The 26,447-nt window shown below is 45.9% G+C and overlaps 1 protein-coding gene across 6 annotated transcripts in view; it reads right to left on the bottom strand.

Moving 5' to 3' along the window:
- Positions 1-26,447, bottom strand: part of MBOAT2 (membrane bound O-acyltransferase domain containing 2) — a 125,906-nt gene that overhangs the window by 2,910 nt on the left and 96,549 nt on the right. For all 6 annotated transcript variants that reach the window (XM_023252136.2, XM_023252133.2, XM_045054995.1 and 3 more), the window contains 8 exons: positions 22,194-22,249; positions 20,593-20,647; positions 14,870-15,053; positions 10,064-10,256; positions 9,593-9,696; positions 5,912-5,976; positions 4,155-4,287; positions 1,838-1,989 (listed from right to left, as the gene is read on the bottom strand). In XM_023252136.2, the coding sequence (XP_023107904.1) occupies positions 1,838-1,989; positions 4,155-4,287; positions 5,912-5,976; positions 9,593-9,696; positions 10,064-10,256; positions 14,870-15,053; positions 20,593-20,647; positions 22,194-22,249 (942 nt within the window). The remainder of the gene's footprint in view (positions 1-1,837; positions 1,990-4,154; positions 4,288-5,911; positions 5,977-9,592; positions 9,697-10,063; positions 10,257-14,869; positions 15,054-20,592; positions 20,648-22,193; positions 22,250-26,447) is intronic.

Below are 26,447 nucleotides of genomic sequence, written 5' to 3'. Positions count from 1 at the left end.
CTTGCATTCCTGTCCCACCCCTGCCCCATGAGATGCAGCTCTAAGGCGTATGCTGCAGCATATAAGCCCAGACCGCTTCGGAGCATGACACTAGGCATCACATCACATTCCTCTGTAAGGGTCATAAGTCCATGGCTACACAGAGCAAAAACAAAAAGGTACTTATTAGCAGCTGCAGCGACCTAAGAATAATCTCGCAAATCCACAGAATCGAACACTGAGTGAACAAAGAGAAGGCAGAGATAATAAAGACCTTAAATGCTCTGGCCTCCTCTGCTGTTTACGGCCCCTGATTAAGTTACAAATACTCCAGTGATGTGAGTAATAGATAATACTGCCTCTTGATGGTCACTGTCATATAATAAAGGAAAGACACATTATTAAGAATATCATTAGAGGCATTATTCCTGAAATTAAGTATAAATCAAGCGCGACCGAGGCCACTTTTTTAGCTGTAAGTTCAAGTGATCATGAACAAAGTACCTGGGATAGAAAATCTAACCAACAGCTCGATCACATTCAAAAACAAGTAATCATTCTGTGAAAAGGGGACATTTTAGTGGAGTTCCTTAATGTCTGTCCGTATGTGTCGCCATATTCCATTCAACAATTTTTGACCACGCGTTCTGTGTTGCCGTTTCTAAACACTGGGGTAATGAGGACTTTATGAAAGATGAAGTGTCTGATCTCAAAGATCTCGCTAACACAGCGAGAGCGGAATTTGGTGGGTGAGGGAGACAATAAAGAGATAAAACATGGAATTTAAGACAAGAGTTTCCATAATACAGAGAAGACAAAGTATCCGTGAAACATAAAAAAGAAGGGAACAAATTCATGAAATACAAGTAATCTATTTCCTTTTGACTAAAGCAATGAAAAGGATTAACAATCCCTTGTTAAGAACAAACTACATTTTAAAACCGCTCTGTCCTATTTTTGATTGTTCATCTTATTTCAAGTTCGCCTATCCTCTCCTTTTTGCAGTTAACAGTCTGACAACCCGAACTCTTGGTGCACAGACTCAACCAATACTTACTCATGATTATCTGGAAGATATTATTTTGCTTCCACTCCCAGAATATCCCGAGAGACACAAAAGCCTTTGCTTCAGCTTATAAACTCCTAGCCCTTGACCCCAGGGCAGGGGTGAGCAAACTCCAGCCCACGGGCCACATCTAGCCGGATGCTGCTTCTTTTATTTGGTTAAGTGAGGTACAACTGACCTAATACGTTACAGTAGCCTCAGGTGTGCAACATAATGATTCGATACATGTACACATCGTGAAAGGATTCCCACGGTGAGTCCGGTTACCATCCAGGTGTAAAAAGAACGGCTACATTTTCTAGTTAAACCTCTGCGAGACCTGAGGCAGCGGCTGCCCAGCTGGCACCTCTCTTAAGTCATATTCGTCTGAGGGTTAAGTGGTGTGAATCATTCCATAAACATCTTGGGACTGCTTGCTCTAACATGAAAAAGTTAACTACAGAAAGTAAGGCTAGGGCATGATTTTTTTTTACGCTACCCAATAGCAAAGAGCTTGCTCTGAAAAATAAAGTTATTCCTGGGCGCCTGGGTGGCCCAGTCGGTTAAGCCGAGTCTGACTTAGGCTCAGGTCATGATCTCGCGGTTTGTGAGTTCCAGCCCCGCGTCCGGCTCTGTGCTGACAGCTCGGAGCCTGGAGCCTGCTTCGGATTCTGCGTCTCCTCCTCTCTGTGCCCCTCCCCTGCTCATGCTCTGTCTCTGTCTCTCAATAATAAATAAGCATTAAAATAATAATAATAATAACAATAATAATAAAGTTATTCCCACTGGTATATTTTTAAGAGTGACACTTACCTGTAAAACATGAATGACGGTTTTACAGATAGAAGTACAAATGGCACAACTGTGTAACTTATTGCTATTTGAGTCACTATCCACGTTATAACATCATACAATAATTTAAGCTGGGGAGGTTTGATGAAATAATGTCTAAAGTTATTTCTCATCTGAAATAAAGAAACAAAAATATGTGCTTTATCTTCAATGTTGCTACAGAATCACACTGACTACATCCACTGCTTCAAGAACGTGCAGTGGCTGACAATCTCACCCGTTGCTGGTGCAGGTCTAAGGTGGTGCTGCCATTACGGGAAAAGTTGGTTTGGCAAAAACGAATACATGTATCTGTGAAAAATATGGAGAGAGCAAAATGTGGGAGTGTGGGTAAAAGGCATGTAGGAGTTCTTTGCCACTCTTCTGGAGATTTGAAGTTGTATTAAAATTAAAAGTTTCCCAGGGCGCCTGGGTGGCTCTGTCGGTTAAGCGGCCCACTTCGGCTCAGGTCATGATCTCGAGGTCCGTGAGTTCGAGCCCCGCGTCGGGCTCTGTGCTGACGGCTCAGAGACCGGGGTCTGCTTCAGATTCTGTGTCTCCCTCGCTCTCTGCCCCTCCCCCACTCACGTTCTCTGTCTCTCAAAAGATGAAATGAATAAACGTTAAAAAAAATTTTTTTTAATTTCCCCCAAAGTTAAAAATAACACTGCCTAGAGCTCTTTAAATCATATTTGGTATAGTATATAAATAAAGTTCTGTCTGTTTTCAATGTTTTCTACTATGACTTAATGAGACATCCTTCCTCTTCTTGAAGCCCTGGGTTTGTGAAATACAAGTGAAGATCATACACTGAGCTCAGGCCAAACACACTTAGAATAAATGGCAACGACACACATTCTCAAAATAGGTGTTTCCTAATAACCACTATTCAAATATTTTTTTTAGCTTCCAAAAAAGTCAAAACATTTCAGTTTTGAAATGTGCAAACTTAACCACACATCATTTCCTCTTTTCTACGATCATCTTCCCTGCTTTTCTTGTCTAATATGTTCAGAGGTGAAACACGGCCCCGTGAGGTTACCACCGAGTTTCTCAGAAGTGACCTGGTGTGTGGTTAACGGCTCTCCCTACAGCGAGACCATCATTCGTAGTGGCCAGAACGAGTCCCGACACCTACCATGTTGCCTGGTTCCCCGTGCAGCACCTACCCACCCTCCCCGCCCCCGACCACCAGGGGCACATCCACTCTCCTGAGGCACGGCTTTCCACTGGTCATCTCCCTCCTTGAAGACCTTCCCGGACTCCCCGGGCTGCAGGCGGAATGAGGGCTGGGCCCTCTCCTCGTCTGTCAAGTCCTTCTATTATGCCCTCCTCCCTCCGCCCCCTGCACTCCTTTCCCCTTCCAGAATTATCCACTATTTAGGGATTCACAAAGTCTCTGCTTCAACCAGATTTACTTTTCGTTTCCAAACACACTGGGCACTTCCAAACTTGGTTTCGAGAATGTCATCTCCTGGCCTACCGTGTCATGTTCTACCCCCACCAAACTTGGCTCACTTTTAAAACGACCTTCATCTTTCAAAGCCCTAATCCAACCACGCTTCCCTAATGAGGCCACCTCTGGTCAACCCAACCAAAAGGGATTTCTTTCACCTCTAAACAACTATGTGACTTACTATCTATAAGGCCCACGGGATCTATCATATATGCCTCGTGCTGTACATATGCACATATGTACCCCCACCTGAAAACTGACTAAATCTCTGCTAGTTTGTTAAATGAGGCCTCCTCACCTGTACTTGCTGGAAGAAGCCTGTTCGAGCACTGTTTTGGTCACGTCACTTTCAAGGACTCACACTGAACTGTCCTTCCTTGCCCACCCATGTCACCAACCTGATTTCTCAACTGTTTCCCGAAGAATGACTCCAGGTTCCAACCAAGCCAACACTCTAAAGAACTGTGTCCTGTCTGTAACGTTGGCACCCGCCACCCAGGGATGGCCCACCGGCTCTGTCCATGGTCTTCGTGCTCCCCTCCTCACCTAAAGGAGGATTCATCGGGGACAGCTCTCGGGAAACGTTTGTGAAATGAACCCATCTTTATTTAACACAGGTTTTAGCTCTCGTTCAGAAAACCGCGTAAAGACAACCAACGCTGTGCAGGTCCCTCCCGCAGGAGTGCTGGACAAACGCGCCAGGCGCCCCCCTTGCTTCTAACCAGAGCACGGCTCCATCTGCGGCCACGCGAATGAGGCCTTAGGGGAGAGGGTGAGCTCGGCCTCCTCCTCCCACTCACGTGGACTCCCCCTCGAGGACGACGTGGGGTTCTAGATACTCACGGCTCGTGCTGCCAGTGTCATCACCACTCCCGTGAGAAACGTCAGGTAATACCCCGGGTAAACCCCGTGCCAGATGGCGGACAGAACGAACGTCTGGATGGTTGGACTCAAGGAGGCTCGTTCGTAACACACCCTGGAAACCATGAACACCACACTGAGTGGTTAGAGTTCACACAGCCCACAGCGATCATTCTTTTCTCAGCCGACAGGGCCCAGGGCAACCAGGAAAACCACCGCAACTTAGCGTCGGCCACAACTTGACCTGTGACCTCAGGGAGGTGAGGGCTATTAGATATTCCTATTGATCTAGGAAAACAAATTTGACTTTCATCTTTTTCTGGTACATGTAAAGAAATCTATACTATTTACCAAAAAGCTTCAACGTGCTTAGTCTAAAATTTCCCTGTAACATGGTAGAGAACTCAAATGAAAGTAAGATTTTCTAAAGGTGTCTTATTTATTTACTTATTTATTTATTTATTTATTTAGTAAGTAAGTAAGTAATCTCTACTCCCAATGGGGGGCTTGAACTCACGACCGTGAGATCAAGAGTCACATGCTCCATTGACTGAGCAAGCCAGGTGCCCCCAAAAGTTATCAAATTTAAAATACAACAAAGGGGTGCCTGGGTGGCTCAGTCAGTTAAGCCTCCGACTTCGGCTCAGGTCATGATCTCATCGTTTGTGGTTCAAGCCCCGCATCAGGCTCTGTGCTGACAGCTCTGAGCCAGGAGCCTGTTTCAGATTCTGGGCTCCCTCTCTGCCCCTCCCCCACTTATGCTCTGTTTCTTTCTCTCAAAAATAAAAGAAATAAACATTTTAAAAAATAATAAAATAAAATACAACAACAACAACCACACAACAGATTAGTTCAGAAAATATGTAGCCACTGGGGAGACTGCAATGTACCACAAAGCGACAATGTCATATGGTGGGTATCTCAAGGCAGAAAGATATGCAACTTGCCATGAAATAAAGGACACTCCCAAAAAAGGCTGCTTTACACAGTGCTTAGAGCCATAACGTTTCATAAAATAAACTCGAGATACAGCAACGTATCTCACTGGGAACAAGGAGACAGAGTCCCTGGGAGTTTCTGTGCAACTCCCTAACTTCATCTTTTACAAATGTTGCCCCACTCGGGCTGCCTGTGGCCCCCCCTCGGCCGTGTGACGAATTCCTCGTCACGGATCCTGGCACCAGCACTTCCTCTCCCCCTGTGCCTCGCTGCTCCTGCTCTCTCTCTCCGCTCTTCCTCGCTACAGGGAACGCGCAGGTGACGCTGCTGTGTTTTTAACAAGATCGTGAATTCTTTGACTGCAGAGGTTGGGTCTTTCTGTCTTACTCATCGTTGTATCCTGTGCCTAACATACAGAAAGATCTGTCAAATTGAAATATGTTTGCAACTGGAACTGCTGTGGACAATCTAGGGCATCTGGACAGTGGTTGTACTGTTACTCTGTTTTATTTAACCAAATCTCCAACCAATGAGAGTAGGAGGACACTGGCGATCTCGGAAAGATGCCTGGGAAGGCGGACTGAGAAGCCCGGGATAGAAACATTCACCACTCAGGCCAACACAGTTCTCAGATTCGATAGACTCTTGAGTTGGAAGACGTTAACAGTATTTCCTGGTTAACACCAAGGTCAGTGTCACTCAACACACTGTTATTGAATCAAGAATCTGAACTCAGTGAAACTCAACCTCAAGTATTAGACACCATAGCACAGCTAAAGACTGTTCTTGAAGGAACATACCTTTTGAGCCAAAGAGCTGTCTGAATATTCCAATTATCAAGAAACATCTTGAAACTTGTTGACATCTGAAAAACAAAAGAACCTTTTTCTTTGGCCAACAAAATAATGAAGGTTTAGATACAAGCAATAACATGTTGTTGTGCTAAAAATCAAGTACTTGATGCTGACAGTGGTGTACTGATTTATTTCCTTAATATTTGCTTTTCTAATACAGTAATGTGCTTGTATAAATAAAACCTGCTTCTCAGAGAGGACATCTACGAGATGATCCCCATTTTCTCCTATATGTTAACATTTACAGGCGTTGGAATTATCCCAAAGACATTCCTGATATGTAAATGACCTTTCCATGACCCTTCCATGACGCTTTCACTGGGGACTGGACGTCCCATCGAGCCACAGCCTCTCCATTCCGTCACCCCCACGCCTCTTCAGCCACCATTTGTGGCTGCTCGGAACCTTGGCCTCACCCGAACTACTGCCATCTATCCACGTTCCCAGCCTCTCCACTCGAGCCTCTCCCAATAAAAGCTTCCCCCTTGACCTCAGAAGGAGGTCTGGTCTCCCATCTCTACTTCTTCCCTAAGCAAGTGTCTCCTCCTATGTCTTCACTTCCTTCTCACCATTTAGACTGGTGCAGTATTTATTACGCTCATCAAAATTCTTGATGCGTTTGTTTCTTCTTCCTTTTAATTCATCTGCTTATCAAACTCCGAGTCCCAGATCAACCGTACTTTCCGTCTTCTCCACTTATAACCTCTGAATCCAAGTGCAGAATATCATATAACACTTGAGACTTGTCTTAAATCCATACTTTTTTTCTTATTTGAGAGAGTGCACATGCACGTGCACACAAGCCCACATGCGAGCATGGGAGGGGCAGAAAGAGACAGAGAAAATCCCAAGCAGGCTCCACACTCAGCCTGGAGCCCAACGCAGGGCTTGATCCCATGAACCATAGGATCAGGACCTGAGCCAAAACCAAGAGTCAAGACACTCAACTGACTGAGCCACCCAGGCACCCCTCAATCTTTCCGTTTTAAAACAAAATTAAACAAAACTCTCGCCTTCACCTGTTCCCCTCAGCTATGGCCTTATCTCTACCCTCCTTCCTTGTACAGGTAATAAATGCCTAAGAGTTGTATCATCTGGCTTTTATAGCTTATCCCTCCCATGAAACCGTTACCAAAATCATCACTCAACCCCCAGGTGTTACAGCTGCTGGCATTTGAGTCCTGCTCTTACTGCCCGTATCTCAGTCGCATCCAACACTGACCACCCTCCCCTCCTTCAGGAAACTAGCTCCTTCTTCTTTATTTTTTCTCTAAAAAATTTTTTTTAATGTTTATTTATTTCTGAGAGAGAGAGAGAGAGAGAGAGAGAGCACACACAAGGGAGGGGCGGAGAGAGAGGGAGAGAGAGGATCTGAGGTGGACTTTGCGCTGACAGCAGAGAGCCCGATGTGGGGCTCGAACTCAAGAACCGCAAGATCACGACCTGAGCCTAAGTCGGATGCTTAACCGACTGAGCCATCCAGGCGGCCCCTTCTTTACTTTTTCTTAGACCATGCATTCTCACCAAGGGCGATATTGCCCCCAAGAGGATGAAAACTGGTTCTTGGGGGCAAAAAAGGCTTACTCGTTTTATGTATAAAAGCATATGTGTATACACATGATATATAAACGGACATACGTGTATGCAGTATTAAAGTTCACGGGGGGGGGGGGTTGATGAGGTGACACATGTCTCAAAACCTCCTCAGGGTGGCGGTAATGAACAGAAAGTTAGAAACACTGCCATACATACACTCATCACTCAATTTCCACACTTTACGCTTTTCCTTCCCCTTCCCCATTTTCATTACTGACATCGTAGGAAAATTTCAGGGCAAGTATCAGACATCTTATTTCACCTGTACATAGTTCAGAATTTACTGGACTTTCAAAGAACCAAGATCGGACCTAACAAAACTAAGTATTAACTCCTTAATATCATTTAACGCTCATTTTGTGGCCAAATATCCCGACTGTTTAAAAACATGGTTTTCCAGTTGGTCTTTTCAGTCAGGGTGCAAACAAGTGTGCAATGATGTGTTTGGCTCTGCTCTCTGAATCTGCAGCGGCCCCTCCCTGCCCCCCACTCTTCTGTGGCATTTACTTGTGGGGAAAATTGGGTCCTTTGTCCTGTAGATTTCCCGCTTCTGGATCCAGCGTTTAACTTACTTCTCCATACTGCACACTCCCTCTACATTCAGAAAGATCTAGAGACCTAACCACATTGAACTGTATTGGCAAAGTACTTGAAAGACGGTGCTGTGTTTCCTATGGCATCACCTCCACAGGCGCTTAATGACTGACTGTCCCACTTTTGGTGATGAACGTTCAGTGACGGTAAGGCTCAGCGGCGGGTCCAGCCTGACCCATTCATTATCAAGTCGTCGGTCAACTTTTCACCTTAGGTTTTGGTAATTGCTACTGCTGGAATAATTCTCTCAGGCTTGCAAAGCAACGTCTACTTTTGCTTTTCCTCTCCTTTCTCTGGCTCCTTCTCCTGACCTGCCTTCCTCTGCCCAGCCAAGGGCACAGGTGCTCCTTGGGGCTTCACATCCCTTCTCGGTCTCTCGCTGCTCTCTCATGGCTACTCTCGTGGTTTCCCCCCAAAACCTGAAATGCTATATGCTTCTAGTTCCCCAATTAGGATCTCCAGCTCAGATGCTGCAGCTAGCGTCTGATCACTGGTTTGTCTGCCGGACAACTTAGTTAAGTCTGAAATCTGAACACACAGTCTCTTCCCCTTCAAACCTGTACCTGTTCTTTGTTCCTTCTCCCAGGAAAAGGCATCGCCATAAAACTGGTTTAAGCCAGATATCTGGTCCCAATTTATAACTCATGCTCTCTTGCTGATGCCAGCATATCACCGGGTTCTGCTGAATCTCTGGAACAGTGCTCCAAGGTGCTTATGTCTTTCCGGCCCCACTGTCCCTACTCTAGTTTAGGTCACCATCACCTTGGATTAACACAACACCCTCCTAACAGACCACTCTGTTCCACGAGGGGAACTCATTCTACCTAACATAGCCAGACCCTTCTAAACCACAGCTGTGACCACCTCACTTGCATAAAACCCATCCACCACACTCCATCGCTCTTAGGAGAGCTCAAAACTCTTAATACAGCCTCTGAAAGTATCTCGGCTTGGCTTCTGTGTCTCCAGTCTCCAGTCACCACTTCCTCTATTATGACCCAACATGAGCCACAAATCCTTTCTCAGGTTGATCACCCTCTACTTGGAGTGCCTGGCAACCTCCTCCTTAACATTTAGGACTCAGCTTAAGACTATTTCCTTCAGGACCCCTCCCTGAGCTACCTCATCTGAGTTGGACCTTATCTTGTAGCCCACACACACCCTATATCCCTCTGACCCCAATCTACCCTTCTGTAGCACCCACTAGATTAAAGCCCCACGATCGAAGGGCCCAGGTCACACCAATCTTACCCGCTAGATCCCCAGCGCCAGGGGCACATGATTGACAACCCACAAATATTGGCTGAATGGAAAAATAAGTTATTATTGTTAAAAAGCCTTCAACATCACTCTTGGGACATCGCGTCATGACCTGTAAAAGCAAAGTGGGGTACGTAAAGTATCATAGGGTAACTGACTTGTTAATGATTTACTAACCTCTATTTGCTGAATTCTCAAGTTGGAAATTAAGTCCCAACGAGCCGTTCCATTTTCATCATATCCTCTGAAACCAAAGCCCGCAGCATTATTAATAGCATCCGCTGCAATAAACAAAGTGAAAAAGAAGGTGAAAAACCTATGTAACAATCTACCACGTTCTCTCAGAAGGTACATGTTTATCATATACTAGGATCTTTTATTCTTAAACAGCAAAAATAGATTTATCCTCATTTTTATCTGATATTATAATAAAATGGGCCTTGAGCCAGTTTTGAGGCCATCCTAACAGTTTGTAGGATATATCCTTGTATTTAGGATACGAGCTGCAAGGTTTGTGTCTTCTAATAGATGACTAATGTTTCTAATTGGTCTTTAACTGTATCTCCTCAAGAGGGCACTCTGCTGGCTAGCCACTGGGTAAGATACACTTCAGCACATGAACAGTGAGGTCTACCACGTGTCACTTACCTAATGTCCACGCAAAATAGTATTTGGGTCGGGCAGCCAGAAGAGAGACGTAAAGATAGATGACTTTTGTTGGCCATGAAGCGGTAGCTTGAAAATTCTCATCGATGTTATACTCCACAGGTAAGGTGTTAGAGATGGTCAAGTGAAATAGTAAGGAAAGTCCACAGACTAAGAGCTTCTGAATAACTGCAACCTGACAGAACCAGACAAGACTTCATAAACTTAATCCATTTCCCTTTTCATTCGTTCCACCCACTACTGCTGGATTCATCTTCCCAAATGCAGCATTAATTCTAGAACTTTCCCGGTGAAAAATCATCAGCTACGCTGCGCTCGGCATTTGAAGCCTTCATGGTCTCACAGTAGGACCGTTTCCAGCCTTCTCTCCAACTAACGCCTCCGGAGTATGGCTCAAATCACTAGAAATACCAATTTGTATTTTCAAAGCTTTCGGTTAAAAAAAAAATCTGAAAGCAAACACAGGCGCGTAGGTGTGAGTACACGAAAATAGTCACGTTAAAAACTTTTGGTGGTGGATTGTACATTTAATATACACACTCATACGCAGTTGATTACTCCATTGTGCTTTTACCCTGTATTTCCCGAACGCTACGCATCTCATGAACATTATTTTTGCAACAAACAATTCATACATCTCTTTAAATCTGAAAGTTCTTGGATGCAATTTTATTCACAAAACTAAAAGAACCACACGCCCGAGAAAACAAAAAACATCTGCACAGAAGACTCTGATGGGGAAAAGAAAGAAAAAAAGCCATTCTTTACTGTATCCTGGAAAGGCGAAATCACCGTAAGAGAACCCAACTCGTGGTGTTTTTGGATTATTAGTAGGCCGGAATATTTCAATCCGACTCGGTGTAAGGGAGGTGACGGCCCCTGCCGAGGGAGGGAAGCAGGTGGAAGAAAGGAAGGGCTGGCTGTATCCAGGTCATGGGAGGTAACAAAATACTTGCATTTTGAGTGTCCTGCTCAGCAACCTAATAATATTCAAATTAACCCGCAAATGAACGTTCATATGTGAACACTTTCTGTAACGCCGCCAAAAGAAACGGCTCAGAGGCAGGAGTCAAAGCACATGCCCGGCTCGCTGCACTGCTGGAAGAGCGTTATTTGTTCTGGGGCTGGCCTTGCGAGGAGGTGCTGAGTGGTCAAGGGCTCCTCGCTGCAGCTCGTATTCTTATTTCCTCCGTGTCTTTGAAAGCCTCCTCCAGTACGGAAAAGGCTACCTTTTCTTCACCTCTTCCCAAAATATCTAACCTATACATTTGAGAAGAGATTTAAAGCAGGTAATTAGAGAGAAATTATAATTACAAATGAGGTGAGCTGGAGAAAACGGCCTGACACATTAACCTAAAAAGTGGGTGCGTCATCTCAGGGACACAGTGAGAAAGGCTGCAGCCTTCCGACTACGTGTGCAAGTTTCCAGGTCTCAGTCTCAAAACAAAACTTCAAGTAGCACGCATCTGATCGCAACCAGCGGTAGGCACACTCGCCCATGAGGCTCCCCAAAAAGGCTGAGGCAAAGCGAGATCAGGGACCCGGGGAGGCGAGGGTGGGGGCCTGGGAAGCCGGGTACAGGCCCTGGGTGTCAGAGTCTCCTGCTCAATAAGGTGGCACCTTCCACCATTCCAGCAGGGGGGCCAGACGTTAGCTCTCAGAGAAGCTGAGCCAGAGAAGATCGGGCTTAGGGGCACAGGTCCAGGGTGGGGGGCGGGGTAAGTGCTGGGATGGAAATGTAGAGACTCTGGAGGAAGTCTGCATCCTGAGAGGTGAAATCCTCAGCCCCCTTGACCAGGCCCGCTCCAGAAACCAGCAGTCAACTTTGTATCTACCTCGTGAGACTGCAGAAGGCTGGAGGATCCTTCACTAAGAAACTAAGCAGCCTCAGAGAAAAGTCCTACAGACGTCATGGCGGAGGCAGACAGGTGCTCCCCGGAAGCCACCCTCCCCTTCTTGCACAACGATGGAATGTTTACTTGGGGGCACTGAACTCTAGCTGAAGACCACACAGCACAGTCCGCTTCGCAGCTGAGTGTAGCCACGAGGTCCACGTGATGTTGGCACAAGTAACGTGGACAGCTCCTGCGGTGAGCCAGCTTAAACCGTGTAAATGAGGGCCACACCCCAAGGATGGCAAGCACAGGGGAGAGCTTAGATCCCCCACCCCCAGGGCCTCCACATTATCCACAGACCACTGACACCAGATGTCCTACCCGTTTAAGCTGCTGTGCCCTTGTTTTAGTACCCACACCTGTATCTTACCTAGATGAAGACAGTTGGGAGGTCCCCAACAAAAGGGCCACTGGCTACCTGACCGCCCTACTTTGGATCCCAAGAGTCTACCCGCGCCACTGATGCACAGAGAGCTTCCAAATACCTTTGAGTGATCTGTAAATCACTACCACCTCCGACTGTGTAAATTTTATGCCTCTGGAATTTCAATTCCAAATACATTAAGACAGTGAGATCATACATTAAGAGTGTTTGCCATTGCCAACAACCTCTGGTTTATGATGTCTATAACCCAAAAAAGGAAAGTGACATTTTCTGAGAGTGCATCCCATAAAAATTCAGAGTGAGGTGACAGAAGGAATGAATACATTTGTATTATTCTTTGTTGGGTGTGATTTACTACTATTCACATGTTTGAAGCACTTGAAATTTTTCTAGTATTATATAACATTATGTCCAGTATCTTGAATCCTAGCTTTTAATACTCTTTCTACTACTCCAGGGTAAGATTCTGGAATATCAGAGCTATCTATAATTATCCTTCCTTTCTCTGATGGCAATGAGACTGCTAAAGGGTCAAGTGGTCAGCCTGGAGACACCAAACAATCAATGGAAGAGATTTGAATGTACTCCATGTCAAGCCTGAAATTTGATCCCGCTTGATACAACATTTATCAATTAATATGTAACCAGTAATAGAAAGTGGGAAGACAAAAGCACCTTTTGGTATAAAACACGATGGGCCACATGGCAGAGAAGAGACTGGGTGTGCTTTTCTTCATTCATGCTTCAGTTTACAGAAACTCAAAGGAGGGTGATCCTTTGCTCCAAGCCCCACATTCAGAAAAATCATACTGGCTCCCTTTTTTGTCTCAGACTTTTTGACTGGACTATTTCTCATGGGACTTTTAGATTCTACCAGATCAGCGGCGCCTGGGGGGCTCAGTCGGTTAAGCGTCCGACTTTGGTTCAGGTCATGAGCTCACGGTTCATGGGTTCGAGCCCACGTTGGGCTCTATGCTGACAGCTGAGCCTGGAGCCTGCTTAGGATTCTGTGTCTCCCTCTCTCTCTGCCTCTTCCCAGCTTGTGCTCTGTCTCTCTCTCTCAAAACCAAATAAACATTAAAAAGATTTTTTTTCTAGGACCAAAACAAAAACAGGCAGCTGAGTGCATTTGGCCCATGGGCCATAGTTAGTTTGCCTACCTCTTGTTATAATAACGTCATTCTTTTCTTTGAAACCAACATTAAAAAGGAAGTCACTTTTAATAAAGACAAAAATGGTGCCTGGGTGGCTCAGTCGGTTAAGTATCCGACTTCGGCTCAGGTCATGATCTCACAGTTTGTGAGTTTGAGCCCCACATCAGGCTCTGTGCTGACAGCTCAGAGCCTGGAGCCTGCTTCGGATTCTGTGTCTCCTCCCCCTCTCTCTGCCTCTCCCCAGCTCATGCTGTCTCTATCTCTCAAAAAAAAAAAAAAAAAAAAAAAGAAAAAGTAAACATTAAAAAAATTTTTTTAAAAACCACAAAAGATTCTACCAGATCAAATCCAGAAACTCAGCTGGCACAAAGCCTGAGAGCCCTTCTTGATAAAGGAGCATCATTCCCAGCAGTTCAGAGGAAATAAAGTTTATGCTCCGCTGTGAGGCAATTTAGCACGGACTTCATAGTCAGACTGCCTGGGTTTGAACCCGAGTTCTCCCACAGCCAACCTGGGCAATCCTGGTCAAATGACGTGGGCCTAGTTTCCTCGTCCATTCAGTGGTGAGAGTAACAGCACCTGCCTTGTGCTGGGGGGCTGAGAGAGCAACCGTGAAGTGTCCACGGCAGGACTTGGCACATGGGAAACGCTATCAAAGTGTCAGCTACCATTAACTCTTTTAAAAAGTTTATTTACCTATTTTGAGACAGAGAGAGTGACAGAGAGAGGGGAAAGAGAGAGGATCCCAAGCAGGCTCCACACTGTCAGCACAGAGCCTGACTTGGGGCTCAAACTCACAAAGCGTGAGGTCGTGATCTGAGCTGAAATCAAGAGTCAGAGGCTTAGCTGAATGAACCACCCAGATGCTCCATTATTAACTTTTTTATTGTGGGAATCAGGAAAAGTTTTATGGAAAAGGTGGTATTTGATGTAGGCTTTTAAAGAGGAGTAAGATTTCAACTAGCGATGATCAGGAAGAGGACAGGGAAGGCAGGGGAGGAGAACAGGGGAATTAGGGGAACATGGCATACAGGTAAGGAAAGAGCCTAGAAAATTAGGTTGCGTCAGTTCCAGGCAAACGGCTCTCCTGGAAAATATCCCGTAACTATAAAGCATCACTCTCACTAAGGATCTCAGCATAGCTTGTAAAGTAACCTTCATTTTGTTCTTTGATCATGACTGTACTTCTACTGGGCATCATTACTAGGTACAGTGTGAAGGGTCATTTATCTTAGAAAAATATTTTCAAAGAAATAGATGGGTAAGTTCAAAACTTGAAAACAGTAGAATCTTTAAACAAACAACATTAGTCAATACAAGCTATCAAGGCTCCAGATAAACCTCATGACCTTACATTTGGAGATGGCTCTGCTCTCTCGTTCTGTATTTCTTCTTTTCCGTTTTCGCCTGACCGTGTCATGTGGTACGATCTGCCTTCGATGAAAGTAATGTAGTCTTTGTAGGAGCAGAGTGGGCCTGCCAGGATGCCCATGAAGTTACAGTTGTAACTTAAGTACTCCAGGAGGCTTGGCATGCGTCTGTAAATGGAAAACGCGCAGCTTGTGAGATGTGACGTAAGCGTTCAGAAAATCTGATAGGAATAATCATCTTCTTCCTCACTGCCCTTACCGTTTCCAAAATAAAACAAGCTTCAATTTTCAGTTGCATTCATACAATAAGAATTTTTTAAAATGTTGATTTATTTTTGAGAGGGCGAGAGAGAGGGCAAGCAGGGGGAGGGGCAGAGAGAGGGGAACAGAGGATCCCAAGCGGATCCCGTGCTGACGGCAGACAGCCCAAGGCGGGGCTCAAACTCACGAACCATGAGATCATAGCACTTGAGCCGAAGTCGGACATTCAACTGACTGAGCTACCTGGGTGTCCCCAAACAGTAAGAATATAAAAGACCAGGAAGCAGTGATGCTCACTGGTGTTTCTGGGAAAGGGAGCCTCCATACAGGCCTTCGTGACCAACTACAACAGGTTTCTACTTAATTTCTTCATTATACAACAAACCTAAGATGGACAAGACATGAAGAATCATCCCTGACTGGCTAACCATTCAAGCACTCGACAAATCTTATGTGTGCCCCGAGTATATGCCCACCTGCTCTAGGGTCTAGAGATACTGCAGTGAACAAAATAGAGACATATTCTGCATTCACATAGAAGATGCAAAAAACAGATACTTTAAAAACATGTATGAAGTATTTTCAGAGATGGAACGTACCACAAAGAGAAAGGTTTCTATTATTACTTTTACTATTGCTATTACCATTACATGAACAAGTCAAAGAAGGCCTCTCTCACAAGACAACATCTGGGCAGAGCCCAGAAGGAGTGAGACGGGGAGTCCTGTGAGTATCTGCGACAAGGATCAGGGCAGAGGGCACAGTGTGTGCAAAATCACTGAGATGGAGCGTGCCCCGCAGCAGGGAGGCTGCTGTTGCTAGAAGGGGCTGAGACGTGGAGAAAGTCCGAGAGAACCGAGGGGAGATCATATGGGGCGTGCCTTCTAAGCCATGGTAGGAACTTTCGGACTTTATTCTGAATGCGATGAAACACTACAGGAGGGTTTTTAAAAGACCTATGCTGCAAAAGAAGCCCTGTAGCCCCTGAGGATGGGCAGGACACGAGTGGAAGCCAGAAGACCAGCCAGGAGGCCACTGGGATCTCTAGGCAGGAGAGGACAGTGGCTGGGAGGCAGCATTGGCGTATATTCTGGCAGGACACCCTAAGGGTTTGCTGATACACTGCATGTGGGTGTGAGAAAGCAATGAGGGATGCCTTGCAACATTTTCCATTCAAATGCTCTGAGGTCTGTGCAAATGGCACGTGGTATCTAAAGTTTACAGAGCATTCTAGTTCTTACTGCAGGTAACCAGGTAAAAAATACATACGTTATCATACAAGTGACTTAGCAGTCTGCATTTTATTGATTTTCTTTTTTTTTTTTTTAAGTTTATTTCTTTATTTTGAGAGAGAAAGCAAGCACATGCACACACGTGGCACAAAGAGAGGGAGCTCCTAGCAGGCTCTGAGCTGTCAGCGTGGAGCCCGACACGGGGCTCGAACTCACGAACCAGGAGATCGTGACCTGAGCCGAAACCAAGAGTCGGAGACTCAACTTACTGAGCCACCCAGGCTCCCCTTATCGATTTCCTAAAAGCAGCTCCATTTATCAAGTCCGCTGTCCACTGACAATCATAAACTACCATAAATAAAAGAACAGCTGGGGCACCCGGGTGGCTCAGTCAGTTAAGCGTCCAACTCTTGATTTCGGCTCAGGTCACGATCTCATGGTTCATGAGTTCGAGCCCCACCTTGGGCTCTGCTCTAGCAGTGCTGAGCCTGCTTAGGACTCTCTCTCTCTCTCCCCTTCCCCCACTTGTGCTCAGTCTCTCTCTCAAAATAAATAAACTTAAAAAAGAGATTTTTAAAAGAACAGCTACACCTGGGGACAGGAAGCAGGCTTCTGGAAGATGTTACCATCCTTCCTTCCTCTCTAAATGTGAGAAGTGCTTTCCTTAAAAAAGCACACTCTTTGTGGCCAAGAGAAGTTGACAGAACCCCCCCTCATATGTGTCTTTATTAAAAAAAAAACCATAAAAAAGAAAACTGTGCTTCCTGTCCATCTGATACTAGCTGGATCACCACGGAGCCAAACTCCTTTTTAGATTCTTCCAGAATTATTTTTCCACATTTAAAATTGTTTTGAGCTTTACGTCTTCTCTATTGAAGGCTCAAAATTGAGGCGAGAAACATGCTGCTGGCAGATTTTCTCTTGCCTTTCTTCCCGTGATGCTGAAAGAGAATGCTTTCTCACTGCCTCAAACAAGGGTGCGTGCCCTGCAATCACGAAGTGACGAACTTCCTGCGCTCCCCCAAAACAGCTCCATTTCAACACTGAGTATTTCAAGCCCCGAAACAATGCCAGGTTCTCAAGGCGTGCAGCTCAGTCCTCCCAAGTCAAGCAGTGTGTCACAATTTGCAAGGACAGGAGATAACTCTGAACCATGACATTTGCTGAAGTTGTCCTGGCTCAACTGCCACAACAAATGACAAGTCATTTTACGTCCTGAGTAGCTAATTATAACATTTGCTACTTAAAATGAGAGGCATGTCCTTTATGACATGAAATGACAGAACCATTTTTCGTTCCATAGGCGTTTATTTGGGGTCAACTCCACTGGGTCCTCGGTTCGAGCTTCTCAATCTCAGCATTACGGGCTTTCTTGGACAATAACTCTTTGTTGCAGGGGGCTGTCCTGCGCACTGGAGGGTGTTTAGCGGCATCCTGGCCTCCACCCGCTAGATGTCAGTAGCGTCACCCCTCTCCACTGTGACAACGAAAACTGTCTCCAGACATTGTCTGATGTCCCCGGGGAGGGCGCGCAAGCACCCCCAGGGGTGAGCTGCTACTATCTCGGCGATGAGGATATAATCATAAACGAGCTCTCTCTGCACACAGCTGTTTCATTAAGGGGACAGAAAGAGGGACAATCGAAAATAAATCTATACTATCAGACAATAACATATACTGTGAAGAAAAACAAAGGAGGGCCAAGGGACAGAGAGTGATGGCAGGGAAGGGGGGGTTTCTGACAAGCGGGTCTGTGTAGAACTAGGGCCCTCGTCGGGCCCCGTACCTGGCGGTCCTAAGTGTGTTAGTCCACCCCCAGTTAATTCCATGAGGAGCCGCTGTGGGCTTTTCCTCAGAAGAGAGGAATAGTATGATCCAACGCAAGTCGGCAAGACCTGTGGCTGCTGAGTGAAATGCAGACCGTGGAGGGAAAAAAGGGAGAAAACGGAGCCCTGCTGGGGAGGCTTTTCCAGTAGGCCAGGCAGAGGGCGAGGTCGGGCTGGGGCAATGTCAGTGGGAATGGTGAGAAGCCAGTCTGATCAGGGACGGTCAGATGTCATGTTCAGATGAGAAACAGGTCTCCAAGGTCTTCAACTTGCCAGAGAAGTGGATTTGCAGTAAGAAAGCATGAGTCTGCCTCGGTTTTTGCCCTAAGAGGCTAGTTTCAAATGGCACTGCTGTTAACTAAGCAGGTAGTGGGCCGGGGAGAGGGAAGAAGGAGACGGAAATCAGGAACTCTTTTTGGAACTTGTCCTATTTGAGACACCTGCTCAGATCCACGCCAGGATGTTGAAATGGCAGAGGAGGGTGAGGCTGGAACTCAGAAGAGAGGTGCCGTGGGAAGACAGTTACAAGACTTCCAATAGGTGGACCGTATTGAAGGCCAGTGGACGGCACGTGATCCCCAGAGAAGACGGAGGAGTCCAAGGATGGCCTCGGAGCCCATGAGTCTTTAGTGGTGAGCCTCAGAGGGGGAGGATTCAGCAAAGAAGACAGACGGAAACAGCCAGAGAGGTGGGAAGAACACAGGAGGGTGGCCTCCTGGAAGGCACGTGAGGAATGTAGTTCAAGGCCTGACGGATCGGCTGGGTCAGATGGTGCTGGGAGGCTGACAATTACGTCTGCCGAGGGTAAGGCCACCTGCAAAAACGCTATCAGGCCAGTAGTGGGGACACACCCGAGTGCCGTGGGCTGAGGAGAGCAGGGGGGTGGGGAAGGGGAGACGGCGACACAAATCTCTCACAGAGGCTTGCTCTACAAGGCTGCAGAGTACTGGGGAGGCAGCTCGCAGGGAAAGTGAGGTAAAGGTGTTTCTCCTTTCAGTGCGAAAAGACAGGGAGAAATGACGAGTGACAGTGCCCAGGCCGGGGCGAGAAGCAAGATCCTGGAGTTAAAAGCAGCTGGACTCAGGGAGAAGTGAGAAGTTGGCCTTGGGCTGGACTATGGGCAGCGCTTGGGACGGGACAGGAAGTGGAGCATGGCGTTACAGACACAGGCAGCTTGGCAGCTTTAGTGGTTGCAGAATGAAGTAACTTTGCTGCCACCCTGAGTTGGGGGAGGGTGTACGGGGCGTCTGAGGAAGGAGAGTGCGCTCGCGGGAGCGGACCAGAAGACGCACCGCGGCCACTGGCCACGCTAAGGCCCTAATGTTAAATGTGGGGCCACCCCGTCAAAACAAGTGCAGCCAACGGGGACGAACGTTCTTCCAGTCTGCTCCCTTCCGCGGTCTGGGTAGGCGGAGAGTTGAATTTAATGGCGTTTGGGGTTTTGCTAGGCAGGTGTGTGGGGGGAGGGCAAGGCGGAACTGGGAGCTGAGTGTCCATTAACGAGAGGTGGCAGGGATGGGCCGAGGACTCCTAAAGACCCCAGAATCCAGATCAAAGTGCCCGCTCATCAACTGTCTGTTCAAGTGTGTGTTTACTGATATGTAAATACGGACTACGGAGAATATCAAAATGGAGTAATTTTAAAGGTGGGGAAAACATAAGAAGATTCCCAAGATATGCTGCCAAGAGGGAAGCCTCAGGGTAGGGTCTCTTAACCTCATTCTTCTGACAGCCAGGCACCTGTTAGTTTTTGATTTACAGAAAGCAAGGGGCTTCCAAGGAATTTTTCCTTTAGGTAAAATGAGTTTTTGATGCCTAATTGTATTAAGATAGACCCTATCCAAGAAATTAAGCTATTCCTTAGATAAGACAACAGAGTACTATAATAAAGGAAGTAGAAACCAACCCAGAATGAATTCCTCAAAGAATATTGAGAATATTTTACTGGTTCTTTGTTGTTTCAAAACATGGCATCTATGTGCTATATTAACATATCTTAACTCAGTACCTGCTATTGAGTTATTGGTCTGTAAATGGAAGTGGAGATTATCACTCATTACTACATGGCAGACACGAAGACTATATGATCTTGCTGTCTTCAGGAACTCAGAAAGTCACAGGAGAGACAGAAAATTTGGTGATACCCTCATGGTACACAGGAGGCACGTACTATGTGATGATATATCCAAGGTGCCATATGAGCCTTAGAAGGGACATGTAGCCTCACCCAGCCAGATTTGGTGGAGGGAGGTGTGCGGAGGGAGGAAGCTTTGGTTTTCACGAAGTCGGTACCTCTAGGAGGACAAGGCAGCCTTAGCCATGAGAGTCGAGTATATCCCAGGTAGAGACAGCGTGAACCATGGCGGGACACCACGGAAGGGCACGTACCTTACAGCCAGACCTCTCTGTGATGCAGTCAGTTCTTCATCCTTTCGAAACATCCCTGGGAAATAAAAACAGGTACTTTGGTCAACTGTGATTTCCCCCATGAATGGCATTTTCCCCCATTCACACTTCTACCATTTTCTCAGTGGAAATTCATGCTATAATCCCAACTTTTGGTGTAACTGGTTCCTTTCTTTCTCATTGTCACATCGGTTCAATCACGTCAAAGGACCACCATGGAACCCAACATGTCTAGGTCTGTATAAGATAAATAACACACATCAAGGCACAAATCTGAGACTTCTCTAGAGGAATTATTATTAACTTAAAAATTCCATGGGTGTTATATGTAAGTGCTGAGTCACTGGATTCTACTCCTGAAGCCAAGACTACACTGTATATTAACTAATTTGAGAATAATAAAAAAAAATTCTAAAATGCTAGCATATTTTATAATAAACACTATGACTTTCAAAAGGCGGCATTTAAGGGGCACTTGAGTGGCTCAGTCAGTTGAGCATCTGACTTCGGCTCAGGTCATGGTCTCATGGTTTGTGGGTTCAAGCCCCATGTTGGGCTCTGTGCTGACAGCTCAGAGCCCGGAGCCTGCTTGGATTCTATGTCTCTGTCTCTGTCCCTCCTCGGCTGATGCTCTCTGCCCCTCTCTCAAAATAAATAAGTAAACATTAAAAAAAACAGACGGGGGCATCAAAATGTTTCTATTGTTAGATGATTGACTAACATCAGTATTACGAACGAGAAGCTCAACATAAAGCAAGAAATGATTTCCCTACCTCTCTCTGACTCTAATGAATGAAAACTGTATACATACATCATCTTTACCTTCTCTCCCCAAAGAGGAGGCTAGGACTTACGATTATACATTACTAGATTCTAAGCCCAATTTAAAGACCAAAGGAGAACTAAATTAAGAAGCAAACAATATACTTAAAACATATCTGTAGGTGTTCCTTAGCAGATGGCACAGGATGGGTGCTCTATGCAGTGGGGCTAAAAACCTCACGTAAAAAGCTCTGTGGGCCACTACGGATGACCAGTCTGACGGGGATGTCCCTCCAGTATGGGAAGAAACCAGAGTCTAACTCATGACTCACAGCCCAGAGTGTTAGCATTTCCTATGGCAAGGTGTCCATTCACTGAAGATTGAAAATATGAATATATAAATATTTATGCTAAAAATACATGTAATTGTGCGTGCGTGTATTGTATATACAAGGGATGAGGGATGGGGGAAAAGCATTCAAATACTAATTAATAAAAATGTAACAAAGACGAAGCAGGGACCAATAAAACTTGATTGAGACCAAATGTCTATTTCTTTTATATCTTATACTGCCACTAATGTTGGTCATATGACGGACCCCACTCTTACTAAAAGTTTTTGTCACTAAATCAGGTGTGAAATTAAGATGAAAAACTGCAAAAAAAAATAGTAAATAAACACACTTTAATGAACCTAAGCAGAGTTGAATATTCCTGTCTCTTACCTCCTCTAATGCAGAAAGTTAGGGTCTTATCTCAAGTGAAAGTATATTGGAATAGGATTTCTTGCGGTGATGAAAAGTTAATTTCTAAATTCTTACCATCATGAATTTCATAAGCCAAACTAGTGATCTTCTGGGTAATTATCATCATTGGGCTGTAATAGAATAAAAAAAATAAGTATTTAAAAGGAGAAATTTAAAATAATACTGATGACGTATTAGAGAAGATGTGGTTTATATATACAATGGAATATTACTTGGCAATGAGAAAGAATGAAATCCTGCCGTTTGCAGCAACGTGGATGAACTGTAGGGTATTATGCTAAGTGAAATAAGTCAGGCAGAGAAAGACAGATCCCATATGTTTTCATTCATATGTGGATCCTGCGAAACTTCACAGAAGACCATGGGGGAAGGGAAAGGGGTAAAAAGTTACAAACAGAGAGGGAGGGAGGCAAACCATAAGAGACTCTTAAATACAGAGAACAACCTGAGGGTTGATGGGGGGGGGGACTGGGTGATGGGCAGGGAGGAGGGCACTTGTTGGGATGAGCACCAGGTGTTGTATGGAAACCAAGTTGACAATAATATTTTTTTTAAAAAAGAAAAAAGTTTATTCCACTAATGCAATCACAAAATCCTGACACTTTTTAACATTAAAAAAAAAAAGAAGACCTCCAAGGGATTTCAAAGAGAGAATTCAGGGGCTGCTATGTTTGGGGAAGGTATAGGGGCTAAGGGAGTTAGGGCTTCTCCCTTGCTTTAAAAGGCAGGCAGGCAGGCGGGAAGGAAGGAAACAGGGCAGGGAGGGAAGGAAGAGAGAGAGTGAAGAAACGAAAAGGGAAAGAGGCAGGCAGAGAGAGAAAAAGAGAAAAGAAAGGAGGAAGAGAAGAAAGAAGGGAGGAAGGGAGGAGAGGAGGAAGCAAGGGAGGGAAAGAGAAACGCATGCTCATCCCCCACGAGGCCCTGCGTGAGCATCGCCACCCGCCTCCTCCCTCACGCACTAAGAGCACTAGGACGTGGGGCCAGAGGGAGGCGAACGCAGGCATCAGGCTGGGCCCTGGCTTCCCGATCTTGACTTTTCAACACGCCACACTGCTGCCCTTTGGCTCGGCTGACTTAAAGGTGAAAAATGAGTTGGGAAAAGGGGAATAGGTAGAAAATTAAGGTAGAGTGGGTGATAAATGTAGAACAAAACAGGAGAGATGGGGCACGAAGAAACAGGACAAGGTCCACCTCACTGGTCTAGGGCCCAGGGACCAAGGGTCTGGGAGAGCCACCCCAGAGATAGCACCTAACGCGCACGTTATGGAGGGCTTTAAGTCGTGTTACAACTAAGAAAACGGCAATATTTTCCCCCTGGTTTGTAATCTCTAATTGAATGGATAACTTGGAAAGGAAAAATAAATAAATCCATGTTAAAAAAAACCACCGGGATACATCTTTATCCTTTATTACGGTAGCTTACTGACGTTTGTATCAAAGAACAATTAATCACAAGTTATTTATTTATAGTTTTGGAATATTCCACTAAAACCAGAAAATCGCGTTTTGCCGAGAGGCAGAGGGTGAGCTCAGGCTCAGATATGTGCAGCCAAGGAAAGGCCTTCAGGAAGGCCAGCCCCACAGCCCACATGCGGCAGGAGGCGGCTCAGACTCCGCCACAGAGACCCCGTGCCTTCCCCCGTCCCCACTGCTCAGAGCACGAGACCGGTCAGCATCAGCTCTACCCGTGGCCGAACACGAGCATCCTTCAACACCTAAAAAAGGGAGAATGCCTTCAGGCATTCGGGGGCAATGCGACACACAGACCCAGACCCCTGAGGACTTACGGCTCACTCTCCTCACCTAACAGGCAAGATCTCAGAAAAGAAAAACCTGTCAGATGGCAGGTGCTCTCAAAGTGCAGAAGGGAGGAGATTCCCCGTGGGCTCCCTTAAAAGTCAGCTCCTATGTGAACGCAACTCACTCTCAGGAAATGATCCCTCAGCCAGCCTATCCCCCAGGCTTCTCTGAACACCCAGCTGCCGTTTTAGCTTTCGGGATGTTTTATGTGCCTCTGAGGATTGCAAAAATAATGATTTCCACTTCCTTGGGGGAAAAGAATCATTTTTCTCATCCTGCCTAAGTTCTCTTCATAATATAGCTCAGCAAAGAATTATATAATACTCTTCAGTTCTAAATGCTAATTCCCATTTCACCTCAAGTCATAATAAAAACCACTGATAAAATAATTATTAAATTTATCAACTCAGTGACGGGGTGCCTGGATGGCTCAGTTGGCTAAGCAGCTGACGCTTGAACTCAGTTCAGGTCTTGATCTCAGGGTCCTGAGTTCAAGCCCCATGCTTGGCTCCACGCCGGGCGTGAAGCTTACTTAAAAAAAATATATATATATATATCAACTCAATGACAAACTGCTAGGTGTGTATACATAAGATGTTCCAAAAATGCAAATATGTGCTTTGTGAGCGCATGCCCTCCTTGTGCCCTGGCCACCTGGCCTCCCCACGCAAGTGCTGTGCTATGTGCCGTGCAGGCTGCAGGATGGCTCGTGAAAGCCCTCGTGGTGGTGACTGTGACAGGGCTGAATGCCCCAGGATCTTCCCAAATGCTGCTCCCTCCACTTAGACCACTCTTCCTGGAACTGTTTTTGCAAGGACAGCTGAGGAATCACTTTGCCCAAGAGGCCCGTGGACAGCTCCACCTCAAGCCCCTCTGCCACAATGCCCACACTCGCCCTTCACTTAACCCCAGCTTCTTGTTTTCCTCCTCCAAAATATTTTCACGTTCGTGGCCGTTTCATTGTTGGTTTAAAATCTGTCTTTCCTCTCCAGAAAGTCCACGAGGTAAGGAACCAACAGGCTTTTTCACCACTGAACCCACAGTGCCTAGCACAAGAGAGGTGCTGAGTAAATATTTTAGAAACACTAAATAAACGGACTCCTCTAAGCGTCCGGTCAAGATCTCTTACTCCTTCTACAGGTTGGTCGGACTCCCTCTAGCCTGTCCATTCTCATCTGTGCTTGAAAGCATTTACCATACTGTTTGTCATTTTTCTGTTTGCTTTCCTGTCACCACAAAAAATCCTGGGCTACTGAACACCAGGAACGCCGACTTATTTATCTCTGCACCCGGGGCACTAGACATACACACGGGTTCAAAGGACCGACTGGTTTGCAAAAACGTCTCGGCATCTTTTTGTTCCCTTTACTGCTGATGGTTAGCCCCGACTATTCCCTTTGGTTTTAAATGGGTGGCAGTTCCAGGGCCTCTGGTCCAACCTGTCACGGGGTGGGGTCAGGGGGTGGTGAATGTGACAGTAAAATGCTAGAAGGCAGAAGTAGCACAGAGAGACTCAAAAGGAGTGGGTTATAAGTGAAAGTAAGCCAGTACTACAGTGAAAGTTCAGCAAGGCATGAACAGATCACTGAGAGCTGAGAAAAGTAAACCAGAGGGGGAAATGGACACACGAGGCCAACACGGGCCATGTGCCTGACCAGGAAGCCGACCGGAGCAGGACCAACTTTACCTCGTTACGGCAGAACCCTGACTTCTCATCTACTGGAGTCTCTAAATGCTAATCGCTTCCAGGGTCCTAGGAAGTCTGAGATCACCTGACACGAATCAGAAAGACCCTCTGAGGGGCGCCTGGGTGGCTCAGTCAGTTGAGCGTCCGACTTCGGCTCAGGTCACGATCTCACGGTTCACGGGTTCAAGACCCATGTCGGGCTCTGTGCCGACAGCTCGGAGCCTGGAGCCTGCTTCGGATTCTGTGTGTCTCCCCTCTCTGCCCCTTCCTCGCTCATGCTCTGTCTCAAAAATAATACATAAACGTTAAACAAAAATTTTTTTTAAATATATAAAAAAAATTTCAAAAGAGACCCTCTGCCTTCCCTGTGGCAGTCAGGGATGGAGGAGGGAGGGGGTGGACGGCCTCAGGATCTCCAACGGGGGAGCTCAGGGCCGCAGACAGAGGTACCTGTACCTTCCACATGATGACATCGCTGTATTTAGGTGGAAGTACACAGATTTACTCCCCGTGGCACTCGGCTAGGAATGTGCAGAAACGTGGAATCTAACGTTTCAGGAGAAATACTTCAGCTGACGAGACAGTTTCAGGTAATACTAAACAAGGAAACAAAAACCCTACCTGCTACAACAACTAAAAGCTCTACACTTCTTGAAATTTAAAAAACAAAAGGATACAAAAATTTAAAAACACATTTTTTTGTCTCTACAGATAATGAGAAGAGTTGGTTTAGTTCTTTCATACAGTACAATTCAGCTGTAGTTCAACATTATTAGAAACTGAATGCTGAGGAGCGCCTGGGTGGCTCAGTCGGTTGGGCG

Source organism: Felis catus, chromosome A3, assembly GCF_018350175.1.
Source record: "Felis catus isolate Fca126 chromosome A3, F.catus_Fca126_mat1.0, whole genome shotgun sequence".
In the NCBI taxonomy this organism is placed as follows: Eukaryota; Metazoa; Chordata; class Mammalia; order Carnivora; family Felidae; genus Felis; species Felis catus.
Note: the sequence above shows the minus strand (reverse complement) of the source record. Positions and strands in the feature narration are given on the sequence as shown.